This window comes from Empidonax traillii, unplaced genomic scaffold (genome assembly GCF_003031625.1).
Source record: "Empidonax traillii isolate 1590-97213 ecotype Southwest subspecies unplaced genomic scaffold, ASM303162v1 scaffold2105:size65969, whole genome shotgun sequence".
NCBI classification, from domain to species: domain Eukaryota; kingdom Metazoa; phylum Chordata; class Aves; order Passeriformes; family Tyrannidae; genus Empidonax; species Empidonax traillii.
Window position 1 is genome coordinate 34,041 of NW_020957298.1, and position 12,644 is coordinate 46,684.

Genomic DNA, 12,644 nt, shown 5'->3' on the forward strand with positions numbered 1-12,644 from the left:
ACCCCTGATGGTTTTGAGGCACAGAACCTAAAAAGGAAGGTGCTTTCCCTGCCTCAGATGCAGCTGAAGGGAGGGAGAGGCGATTTTCCAGGAGCTCTAAGCGGATGGCGCCGCAGAAATGCAAGAGATTTGGCGGGAGGGGGCGAAGATTTGGCCTCAAAACATTCCTGGGATCGTCTGTGCAAGGAGGAACGGGATCCTTGGGTGGAACAGCGAAGGATGATAAAGATATATCCCAATATCCCAATACAGACATGCAGAGTGCAGCTTGCTGACAGCATAATCCATCTGCATCGGGTTGGGTTTGTTTTCCATGTTGTTTCCAGCTGGAATGTTCTGTTGTTCCTGGTGGGAATGGAGTGACCAATCCCAGGAGGAAGTTTGTCTTTTCCAAGGGATTCCTGGCATCCTGAACTGTTATTTTTTTTTGGGGGGGTGTTAATTTTAGAAAGGCATCATTCCAGCATGTCTCAAACAGAGCAATCCACGTTTTCTGAGCAAATCACCACAAACGGTGTCTGGGGCGTGGATTTTCCCTCTTTTTATCTCTCCTCCTCCAGCAGCTGAGCCTTTGTCTCACCCTGTGGACCTTTTTCCCTCAATTTGGCACAATCCACAGCCATTCCCTCCCTCTTTGGGGTGCAGGAGTGGCCGAGGCCCCACTGACACCTTCGGAACCCCCCTCGGGGATTTATTCCCAATTCCCTGTCCCACCTTCTGTTTTCCAGGTTTATCCAGGAGATCGAGCTGGCCATGGAGCTGGGCCCAGCCAAGCAGTGCCCCCTCAGGGAGTTCCTCACCATGTACATCAAGAACATCTTCCTCAACCAGGTCCTGGCCGAGATCAACAAGGAGATCGAAGGCGTCACCAAAGCGTCGGATCCTCTCAAGATCTTGGCCAACGCCGACACCATGAAGGTCCTGGGGGTGCAGAGGCCTCTGCTGCAGGTAGGGCTGAGGGACCTGGCTGGGAATGTTCATCCTGGAGAAGGGAAGGATCCAGGGAGACCTGAGAGCCCCTGGCAGGGCCTGAAGGGGCTCCAGGAGAGCTGGAGAGGGACTGGGGACAAGGGATGGAGGGACAGGACACAGGGAATGGCTTCCCAGTGCCATTTAGATGGGAGATTGGGAAGGAATTGCTGGCTGGGAGGGTGGGGAGGGGCTGGACTGGATTTCCCAGAGAAGCTGTGGCTGCCCCTGGATCCCTGGGAGTGTCCAAGGCCAGGTTGGAGCAACCTGGGAGAGTGGAAGGTGTCCCTGCCCATGGCAGGGGGATGGACCTGGATGACCTTCAAGGTCCCTTCCAACCCAAACCATCCTGTGATTATGTATTTCATTTTTTTTTGCCTTTATTTTGCTTTCTTATATGAGAATTAAGCTGAGTGAGAACCCAAACCCAGCCTGTGCTGGTGCTGAGACCTGGGAATGCTTCACTTGCCAACTTTGGAGCAGGGCCATGGAAATTGTAAACCCCAGAGGTTTTTTTGGGACCCTTAAAGGAATAATGTGGGTTCTGGCCTCATTTGTAGCCAGGAAAATATATTCTATAATATCAATATATAGATCCTTAAAGTTCATGAGGGGTTGAAGAGTCAGAATAGCTTGGAATTTTCTCCCCGAGTTCCTAGAATTTGTTTCTCTTGGTGGATGGAACCGGAATTAATCTTGGTCACAACGTCCCTGGTCAGGAGTTCTGCAGAAGGGGAATTTTGTCAAAGAGAAGAAAAAACTGCTGCCCCTTAGAACCAAACCATCCAAAGAGCTCCCTGCAGGAATTTTAGGGAGTTTTAAAAGGAGTGAAAAGGCTCTTTCTGCATCGACAGAAGGAGCCTGAAATCTTTAACCTCGTCACCCTCCTGGGTGGGATGGGAGTGTGGGGAGCGGGGAGTGGAAAACAGGACGGGGAAAATTTATCAACCCCCGCTGCTCAGGCTGATAAAGCTGCTGTGGGGTGATTATCAGCACCTGTTTGAACTGAATTAATTTGGAGATAAGAGGGTTTGCAGCACCCTCTGCCATCGTGTCCTCAGCCATTCCTGCAAAGATTATCCTGTAAAAAAAAAATCACCCGCTGGAAACGTTGCATTTTCCTGGGCTCTTTCTCCATTTTCACGTCCTTAGAGTGTAAAATAATGTTTTCAGAGGGACTGAAAAACTGAAACTAACTTGTCTGTGAGTGATTCTGCGTTAAATTCCAGGCTGGAATTGTTTGACTCGATCCTAAGTGAGGCTACAAGGACCTTCCTCAGCCTGTTCTTGGACAGTTCATGTCGAGGTGATGATAAATCATTTCGGTGGTCACTGCCAACACTGGCCTTACAAATCCACTGCCCTGTCTCCAAAAAATATGCAAATTGCTTTAATGAGCGATGGCTCCATGCTTTGATGGCCGCTGGATGTTGTTATTTATCAGGAGAAAGCAATCAGTTGTCATTCCAGGCTCCCAATCCGTTAAGGAGCAGGCAGGGCTGATCCAAGTGGGTTTTTCGTAGCCAAGGAGAATTTGAAGGAAGTGGTTCTGATCCTCATATTCCAATTTTTTTTGGTGGTGTCTGTAACCAAGGGCTTTGTAGGAGTTTTTATCTCCTGTTTATGTTTCCATAAACAAGTTTTTCCTCAACGTGCCAAGAGGTTCAAACCCACCCATTTCTTGCAGAATTTCTTGCTGATTCTCCTTTCTTTCAGTTTAAAAGGAGAGACAAAATTACCTCCCTGAACCTCCCTTTTGCTTTCAATATTTCTTCAGATATTTTTTCCTCTGAGGAGGGGGGGACCATTTAGTGCAGTGACTGCCTTTGGTGGGAGCTTTTAAAAGCTCTTTAAAGTCAGGTGGAGCTCTGAGAAAGCAATTCCTGCCCTCAGGCCGAGCTGTGCTGGCAGGGCTCCCATTTATTTTATAAAAATCGAGCGTGGCTTGACACATCCAGAGCATTTTCAGTCATTTTCTGCCTCTTCAGAGCTGGAAAAGCCAAGTCCAGGTTTCACAGAACCTCCCACGGACGTGACTCACGTTTGACCCGAAGGCAGGGTTGGAGCAGGGCCTGGACTGGATGATCTCAGAGAGCTTTTCCAACCTGATTCCATGATTTTGTGATTCTCTGGGTGGGTGAATCTTGTGCTGGAGTCACCCAAAATCTGTGTAACCCTCATTTTTTCAGCACTGAACCCTTGAATCCTAAACCAGTTTGGGTTGGAAGGGACCTTAAAACTCAACCTTGGGCAGGGACACCTTCCACCAGCCCAGGTTGCTCCAACCCGGCCTTGGACACTTCCAGGGACATCCAGAACTTCCAGAAATGGCTCATCCACACCTTCTCTGGGAAAGCTGGTTCTTCCATAACTGTCTTTTCCCCAGGAAAGTTGAATTCCTTGCTTTTTCCACACACAGCACTGGTGGAGTTTGGGGTCACAAATGGCTTCAGGAGCAGCAACTTCCCCGTGTCCTTGCCGGGCTCCTTCCCATTCCCACCATTTTCCTTGTTTTTTATCCATGTAAAGCCCGGGCCCGTTCGGTGCAGCGAGAATAACTCTTTAATTCCCAATTTTTGGGACTGTTTTCCCCTGATCACAAGCTCTGGATGAGAAGAGCCTTTGGTGGCATTTTCAATAATGTCAATAATTGATGGCTACTTTATCGACCTATCAGCACCAATCAATCTATCCTCCGTTGGAAAATGCTTGGATGTTCCAGGGACTGATCCCTTTCGCAGCGTGCTGGTTTTTCCACCCAAGGTTCATTTTTATAATTGTATCATTATAAATTATATTTTTATAATTACAATTTTATAATTTAAATTATAATATTATATTATTATAATATTATGATTTTATTATATTATTATATATAATTATTGTCTATAATTATATATAATATCATTATATATTAATATAATATTATTTTATAATTTTATAATTTTATAACCAATTTTATAATTATTCCCCACACACACACACACAGTGGGATGGGATGTGTGCTGAGGGAGAGAGGGATGAGGCACCTCCAGCCTGGAAAATGCCTTTTATTCCTGCTTTTTTTTCCTGCCTCCCTCCCCTCTCAGAGGTTTAATTATCCCCGTTTTAAAAGTGCATTTTTAAAAATATGACCCCCACCCTCCTGGAGAACAAAACGGAGATGAATCTACTGTTGAAAAGAAAGGTGTAAAGCTCTTATTTTTTTTATTTTTTTTTTTTTAATTTTTGTGTCTGTCCCTCCCTGACAGGCGGAGCTCGGGCTGCAGAATTGGAATTTTGGGGGCAGAGTTTCCCCTCTTTGCTTCTAATCTGTAAATAAACCCTTTAGATTGGGAAAAAAAAAAATCAAATCAAATTCCAGTTTTGCTCCTGCACACACAAAGCTGCCAGAACAGTGATTTATATTTTTTTTTTTGGGCAATTTTTCTGCTTTTGAGCAGTGATTTTTTTTTGCTTTCTGTGAACTTCCCTGTGCAGGAGGGGAAAGTTTTTCCCTCGCTCTCTGAAGCTTTGAGACGGTGGAAGGTGTGGAAATTACTGCGATGGGATCAGATTCCAGCGATATTAAAAGCCAGAAAATTAATGTATTTCCTGTGTTTCGGAGTGGGGATTGAAGAAAAACCTGGCATTACCAGAGAAGCTGAATTTATGGAATAAATAGGGGAATTTTTTTTTTTAAAATTCACTGATAAAACATTCCAGTTTGGGAATGGGATGTACTAATTATTTTTATTCTTCTTACTTTTAAAATACTGATTTCTGAGGATGTTTCTCGGCCTCTTCCCAGACTGTTTTTATCTCCATGTGAAATTTGGCTTTAAAGTGTAAGTGCAGCTGCTTTTTTATGTGGCCTGGAGAGCTCAGAATAAAATCCCAGATCCCTCCCAGCTCCCAATATTCTGGGATGGAATATCCTGGGGTGGGGTGGAAGGAACACCTGGGCGTTATTATTATTTTATTTTATTTTATTTTTATTTTATTTTATTTTGTTGTTATGCTGTTATTATGTAGAGTAAGGAGTAAATCAAACACGGGTTTTGATACTTCAGGCAACTTCAGGCTTTACTTTCACCCTTAAACTTCAGGCTTTGCTTTCACCTCCTCCCATCTCAGCTGGCACATTTTCATCAGTTGTCTCTTGACCAAGGTTCGACCAAAAACTTTATGCCTCGCTCTGGAATTCACCAGTTTTGGTTTTGTTTTTTTTTTCCTTAACAGTGGACCAACCAGACCATCTCAGAGGCCAAGATTGATTTTAGCTGAGCCAAAAAGGACTCAGGATTATTAAAAACCGTTTCCAACTTGGTACTGGCCACGAGTGGAAGGTTTTTGGAAGGACTTTGGGTTGAGCTTTGAGGAATCCTTAATTTCTGTGATGATTGAACTGCTCAGCCTCACCTTGAGCGCCCGAGCTGGCTTTTTTGTCCCCTGTTTTTTTGTCAGAAAACACTCCCTGCCTTTAAATTCCTCCAGTTATCTCTTCAGCTGGAGGGGAGTGAAGGAAATTCCTGGTGGAATTCAGCCACATCCTCAGCCTGCTTTGTGCTGCTGGAGTGGGAGGATAATCCATAAATCCATAAATATGGATTGGCCCCTTTTAACCACTCGAGGTTTTAAATGACTCTTTGCTCCCCCCAAAAATTCCCATTTATTTTGCTGAGTGCCCATCCCAAAGTGTCCAGCTGCTTCCTGCCCTGTGCAGGCTCCAGATGGGCTGATTGTCCCGTTTGATGCCTGTTCCCCATCACTCCTGGCCCTGCTTTTCCTGGGAGAGAAGGGAAATGTTCCTCCTAAAATGTTTATTCCCCAGGAACAAACCACAAAGCCAAGCCAAGCAGTGACTGAGCAGTAACCTGGTGGTTAATTGAGCTGCTCCTGGGTGGACCTGAGGGAAAATTAGTGCCGTGAATTGCAGCATCTTCACGTTGGAGATCCATTTTCTCCTCCAAGCGCTCTCCCAGGGGCAAGGGGACAACAACGGGAGCGATCCCGGGTGCCACCCGCCTCCCAGAACAGCTTGGAATTCATCTGTGGGTCTATTTACGGGGGGAGTTGAGAGGTGGCTGTTGCTGCTCGTCCCTCCTCTCATCAGCTGAATTAATTTCCCAAATCCTTTTGTTTTTCCCCCCCTCCGTCACTTCCCCCTCTCTCCAGCCAGACGTTTTTAAGGGAGAGCTGCGTTTGAAATGCAAAAAAAACAATCCGGGTGGGTTTTGTTCTCCCGAGACGAGGTGCGGGATGGATGACGGAGCATCCCTTTATCCCGCGGGGTTGCCCCGTGAGGCTCCCGCCAACGATGACGTCCCAGAGCAGGGCAGGGACTGAAAAGGGGTGGGAAAAACCCCTCGCCACGCAACCCGTCACCTCCCCGCGATCGGGAGAGCCCCGGGAAAACCCGCAGAAGAGCCCCTTGTAGGGAATATTTTGGGGGGGGAATATTTGGGAAGTATCAGTGCCCGCTTTTCCTCGCCCAAACGCCCGCGGGTGAATAAAAAAGGGAGAGTTGTGGCCCTTTTGAAGTGATAAACACTGGAAAGGGGGGATTAAAGGGGAAGGAAGAGCTTAACGACTTTCCCCGGGTGTGTGGAGAGCATTAAAAGCAGCGGGGAAACTCCCGCTATTTTATCACCTCCTTAATGTCCCTGACAACATCCACTGTCAGGGACTGGATGGGAATCCATTCGGAGGAGTAAATTAAAATCCCTTTAAAAAAAAATGCCTTTAATAACAGCTCGGTAGGACGGGAGATCCAGAGTTGCTGCTGAATTATCCAGTCCATCTCGCTGATATTCCCTGTTAGGCCGTTATTGCCGCGTCATTCCAGCAGGATTTACGTGTCCCGAGTGCCAGAGGTTGGGATGGGAGAGGAAAATTGAGGCTGGAGGGTGGGACCGTCACAAACTTTCCCCCCCATTGGGAGCAACCAGGTTTTTCCTTCCCTGCTCATCTGGACGTGTGATGGGATTAAATCCTTATCCAGATGATAACTTTCCTATTCCCTGCTCTTTTTTTTTGAGGCTTGTAACAAGGGCCAGCTTGGGATCAGGATTTTTGGTGGTTTTAGGGTTGTTTTAGGGGCTGCCCAAGGAAGTGGTGGAATCGCCATCCCTGGAATTCACCCGGTGAATTCTTCACCCAGCAATTTCCTCCTCAAATCCATTACTCCAGAATCTTTCAGGGAATCACCAGTGCCTGATTTGGAACCTCTCAGGGATGGAGGATCCAGCACCCCAAAGCTGCTGGTGTGGGTAATTGTACAGGGTGGGAAACGATGGAGGGAGAGCTTGGCTGGTTCTGACCTGAGAGGCTGGAAAAAGGGACTCATTTCATTGGGAATTGGGGAAATCAGCCAGGCTGGGAGAGCTGGGAATGTTCATCCTGGAGAAGAGAAGGTTCCAGGGAGACCTGAGAGCCCCTGGCAGGGCCTGAAGGGGCTCCAGGAGAGCTGGAGAGGGACTGGGGACAAGGGATGGAGGGACAGGACACAGAGAATGGCTTCCCAGTGCCATTTAGATGGGAGATTGGGAAGGAATTGCTGGCTGGGAGGGTGGGATTGTTCTCCTCTGTGCACATCAAGCCCAGGGTGGGATCGAATCTTTACTAAAAATACATTGAATTTTTGATTTATTATTTAGTAACAGGAGCAGCTGAGCAGCAGCTCCTCCAGACTGGATTTTAGCTGGGACAAAGTAATCCCAAATTGCTGCTAATTCCAGGACGAAAGATGGGTTAATTTGTGGGATTTCCTTAATAAGGTACAAGAGGAAGCAAAGAGAAGTGGGGTTTTTTCCTCCAAGTGCTGCCACCCCTCAATCTGGGAATCAGCAGAGGGATGGAATTTGGGGATGTGGCTGAGGATGGTTTGGGTTTTGAGTCACTGACTCCTCTCCATGTCCAGGTTGACAGACAAAGGGCTAAAATCAACCTTCAGATCCTTGGGATCCCTCACAAATAATCTGAGTCCAGGATTTCCCAACCCCCAGGGCTCCCAAATGTTTCCTTTGCCACAGGTCAGGAACAACCCTGTCACTCTACCATATTAATAATTCAATTTCTATCAACCTGGCACTTTGATTACCTTCCCTCTCTGCCTTGTTGGGAGCAGGGGAATAAAACACAAACTGGGGACAGGTCACCCTGGGCTGCCTCAGAAATCCCAGGATTCAAACAGAGCCATTGAAATCTTTAAATTATCAGATAGGTGGTACCTCCTCCTGTCCAAACCTGCTCCTCTGGGGTCTCAGTGGCGCTCAGAGCTCTGCTCTGGCTGATCAAAGGTTGGATTGGGTGATCTTGGAGGTTCTTTTCCAGCCTCCCCAGCGATTCTGGGGCGTGTGGGATGCGCGGCGGCGATTCGGGCTCTGCGTGCGCCTCCAATAAAAAAAAAAAAAAATCACACAGGTTTTTCGTTTTGAGAAATGAAGGAAAGGTCTGGTGAACTTTGCAGGGCCCTCAGAAATCCAAACCTTCCCACCTGACCTTCCAACCCTCCTTCTCCTTCTCTCGGTTCCTCCCTTTTCCTCGTTTATTCCGCTTCCCGTCCGTCCGTGGCGGAGCTGTCGAGGAGCAGCTGGGACAGCAAATTAGTAATCAGCAAATTAGGCTGAAATTCAGACACCCAGAGCTGCTGCTCATGCCCCTGGGCTCCTGTCCTTTTCCCAGAGCACGGTGATCGTGGAGAAGACGGTGCAGGACCTGCTGAACCTGATGCACGACCTGAGCGCCTACTCGGACCAGTTCCTGCACATGGTGTGTGTGAAGCTCCAGGAGTACAAGGACACCTGCAACCTGGCCTACAGGTACCAGGCCTTGGAGAGCAGCTCCTGGTGGAGCTGCTGGTCCTGAGGGGGGGTTGTTATTTTTTGGCTGTGGGAAGGCGGGAGTCGCTTCTGGAATGGTCTCGGTTTCTTTGCGGGTTGGGGGAGAAAAGCTGGGATAGCGATCCTGGGGAGGGGTTTGGCTTTATCCCCATCACACTGTGGGTTTGGGCTCTTGGGATGGGGGTGACAGTGGGGGTAGGGCTTGGAAAATAGTGCAGCTCTTCCCTTAATCAGCTTCCAGGGCCTGAAGGGGCTCCAGGAGAGCTGGAGAGGGATTTGGGACGAGGGCTGGAGGGACAGGACACAGGGAATGGCTTCCCAGTGCCATTTAGATGGGAGATTGGGAAGGAATTGCTGTCTGGGAGGGTGGGGAGGGGCTGGACTGGATTTCCCAGAGAAGCTGTGGCTGCCCCTGGATCCCTGGGAGTGTCCAAAGCCAGGTTGGAGCAACCTGGGACAGTGGGAAGCATCGGGGTTGGAACTGGATGATCTCGATGGTCCTTCCAACCCAAACCACTGTGTGGCTCTCAGGTCACCTCAGGTTGCAAACTGAGGGTGTAAAAGGACCATCTTTAGGTTAAACAACTGTTTGTAACTGCTGCTTTCCTGTGGAGCAAATCAGAGTCTTCATCTGAGCATCTGCAAGGGGTGCAGCTGAATCTGAATTAATGAGGGTACTCGGATCTCCTGGCACTGTGTGGGAAGAAACGGTTCTGAAACACCAGGAAGGTTTGGATGGGATAATGAAGGAATTTCTGCCCTGGAAGGGGGTGGGTCAGGCATTGGAAGGGGCAGGGGGTGGATGTGGCACTTGGGGACAGGGGGCAGTGGTGGCCTTGGCAGCGCTGGGGGATGATTGGATTCCATCATCTCGGAGAACTTTTCCAACTGTAACACTCCGAGGATTCTCTGATTGAGAATTGACTTGAAATTCTGATGTTAGGAATGAACAACCCTCTCAAATTCTCACACGACTGAGTTTTGTGAAGCAATTCTGTAAATTTACCTTTTTTTTTGGGGGGGTATCAAATGCTCCCTCCTCTCTCCTCAGCATTTTTGGGATGATCCACCTCCATCTCCCTCCCCAACCACGCTGTGGGAGCCAAAGGCAACGCGATCCCACCGGGCAGGGGGTTTGTTTGGTTTAAATATACTTCAATGTAGATATTTATATTAATATAAATTAACATAAATATGTAAATATATTTATATTTAAATACCCTTCGGGTATTTGATTTATCCTCATTTCCACTGTCAATAAATAACTCCCTCTCCGTCCATCCCACTATTCCAGCTGCAAAAAGGCCCTCCCAGGGATAAACAGTGGCACTGAAAGCCACTGTGAATTGAATTAACTGAAGCTGTTAATTGCTGCTGCCCATCACCCCCTTCACGGCCAGTTTGGGTAGATGAAAAAAAAAAAGCCCCCCTCGTGTTTTCCCGAGCAAGGAATCCCTTCCCACCGCCTGATTTCATTCCCAGGGAAAGCTTCATCTGCTGAGCAGCATCTGCTGAACTTCTCCTGAGCTCTCCCTGCCTGTGGACTATTATCCAAAATATTCCTTTTTTTTTTTAATAGGAAACTTGATAATAATAGATGTGATTTGTTTGGCTTGAGCTTCAAAGTCCTTTCTTTCCTTCCTTCCTTTATTTTTGTTTTGTTTTTTTTTTTTTGCTGGTGCCATTCCTGGCTTTGGCACCTGCTGAGGGCTAATTAAGCCAGGCCTAATTTGGTGAGAACCTGATTAGAGCAGGAGGAGGAGGAGGAGGAGAAAAAAACAGGAAATGTTCTTGTGCTTTTTGGTTGTTTGTTTTTTTTTTTGCTGCTGGTAAATGGAGGGCCCGAAATAGAACCTGAAAGCCACATCCATTCCCAAATGATGCTCCCAGATTTTCCCTGGATGGCAGTGCCATCCACAGGGATCTCGTGCCCTCTGCAGGCTCCAGGCTTTTCCTGGGAGCTGAGATGGGGGGAAAAAAACTCCAATCTCAGTGGAGGACATTTTTTCTGATCTGCTTAAAAATCGATTTATTTGGAGCTGGGAGTGGGATCTGCCTGAGCGAGGCAAGTGGGGGAATTTGGGAAGGAGTTTGCAGGTGGAGTTGGATCCTTTTCCATGTGTTTCTTCAAGGGGAATGTGGAAAAAAAAGGGGGTGGGAATGTGGAAAAAAAAGGGGTGGGAATGTGTTCAAGGACAGGCCCCTCAAAGGGGAGATTTTTCCTGGGAATTCTCGGTGGAGAAGCTCAGGAAGGACTGGAAAAAGGGAACCCCAGGAATGGCAGAGCTGGGATTGTCCGTGGGGGAATTCCGTTTGGCTCCTGTTTGCTCAGGGATTACAGAAGGAGAATCCCAGCAGGAATGGGATTATTTATCCCAGTGGCATCCACAGGATTTCGTGTTTTAACTGGGGAGGAATTCCAGAAGAGTTCACTGGGGGTGAAGAGTTTATCCAAATTCCAGCGTTGGTTGTGACACAAACGTTTCCCAGCTGATCTCTAAGAGGGGCTTGGGGGGTGAAAATGTAAATTAAAAGGGGGAGATGGAGCCCCCAGAAGCTCCTGCTGTGCTGGCAGTGCTTCTGTTCAGCTTTGTCCATCCCTCACCCTCCAGCAGATTCCCTGGAAAGGACTCTCCTTGTGGCATAAAACCATAAAACTCACCCAGATGAGCCTTTTTCAGCCTCTGAAAAGTCACCAAAAAAGTGCTTCATCCTGTTAGAAAGTGATTAAACCCTCTGGAAGGGCTCATTGTTGAGGGGACCAGGCTGGACTCAGCCTAAAATTATACAGTGGGGAAATAACTGGGCCTGGATCTCCCAAAATGGGGAGGAAAAAAAAAAAACACAAGGAGAAAAGGAAATAAATAAATAAATCTAAACACCCCCCCACTCCTTTTTTTTTTTTTTATTGATAAGGAAATGAGGAGCAGATTAATTCATCCAAAATGGGGAGGGGTCTGTGGGCAGAGAGGATTTTTGGGGTTAAGGAGTTTGGGAGGAGGAGGAGGAGGAGGGGGTGGATGTTTGAAAGGAAAACATTTCGAGCTGTTGGGAAACTTTCCATCCTGCCTTGGGATGATTTGCTCCAGGACCTGGATTAGATGGGAAGTTATGGAGGTCCAAAACTGGCTGAGATGCTGGAAGGAAAAGCTGTGGGGAAAGGATTATTAAAATAATAATAATAATAATAATAATAATAATAATAATAATAATAATAATAATAATAATAATAATAATAATAATAATAATAATAATAATAATAAAATTCTGTATTATAATATATATTATATATTACTGTATATTATATATTATTATATATTATACATATAATATATAATAATAATATATTATATATATATATTATATATAATATATATAATAATATATTATATATTATATATTATATATTATTATATATTATATATTATATATTATATAATATATTATATATGTAATAAATAAATATATATATTTATTTATTATTATTATTATTATTATTTTTATTTTTATTTTTACTACTACTACTACCACCCTATTTAACATCTCCTTAATGATGGGGGGGAGGAAAAATTAAGGAAATTAAGGAAAAACCAACCTGGCAATAAAATCCAGGAGGTGTTGCAGCCACGGGAGGGAAAATGGGGATAGAATTCCCAAGGGAAAGGGGAGCTGTTCCTTCAGTCATTGAAACGTGGAGAGGACAAAAGCACTGACATCACCTCCAGTGGAACAGCTGGTCTTGCCTTGGCAGGGAAGTGGCCAGAAATCATCAGATTCACATTTCCCATCTCAGGTGGCAGAGTTGCTGGGTGGGGGAGCTTTTTTATCTTCCCCCCTCTGTTACCAAAAAAA

The 12,644-nt window shown here is 46.3% G+C and overlaps 1 protein-coding gene across 1 annotated transcript in view; it reads left to right on the forward strand.

The window, feature by feature from the left end:
* Positions 1 to 720: 720 nt before the first annotated feature.
* Positions 721 to 12,644, forward strand: part of LOC114071567 (exocyst complex component 4-like) — a gene marked incomplete at both ends in the record, with an annotated part of 28,582 nt that continues 16,658 nt past the window's right edge. The window contains 2 exons of the mRNA XM_027909410.1: positions 721 to 948; positions 8,635 to 8,771. Coding sequence (XP_027765211.1) covers positions 721 to 948; positions 8,635 to 8,771 — 365 coding nt within the window. The remainder of the gene's footprint in view (positions 949 to 8,634; positions 8,772 to 12,644) is intronic.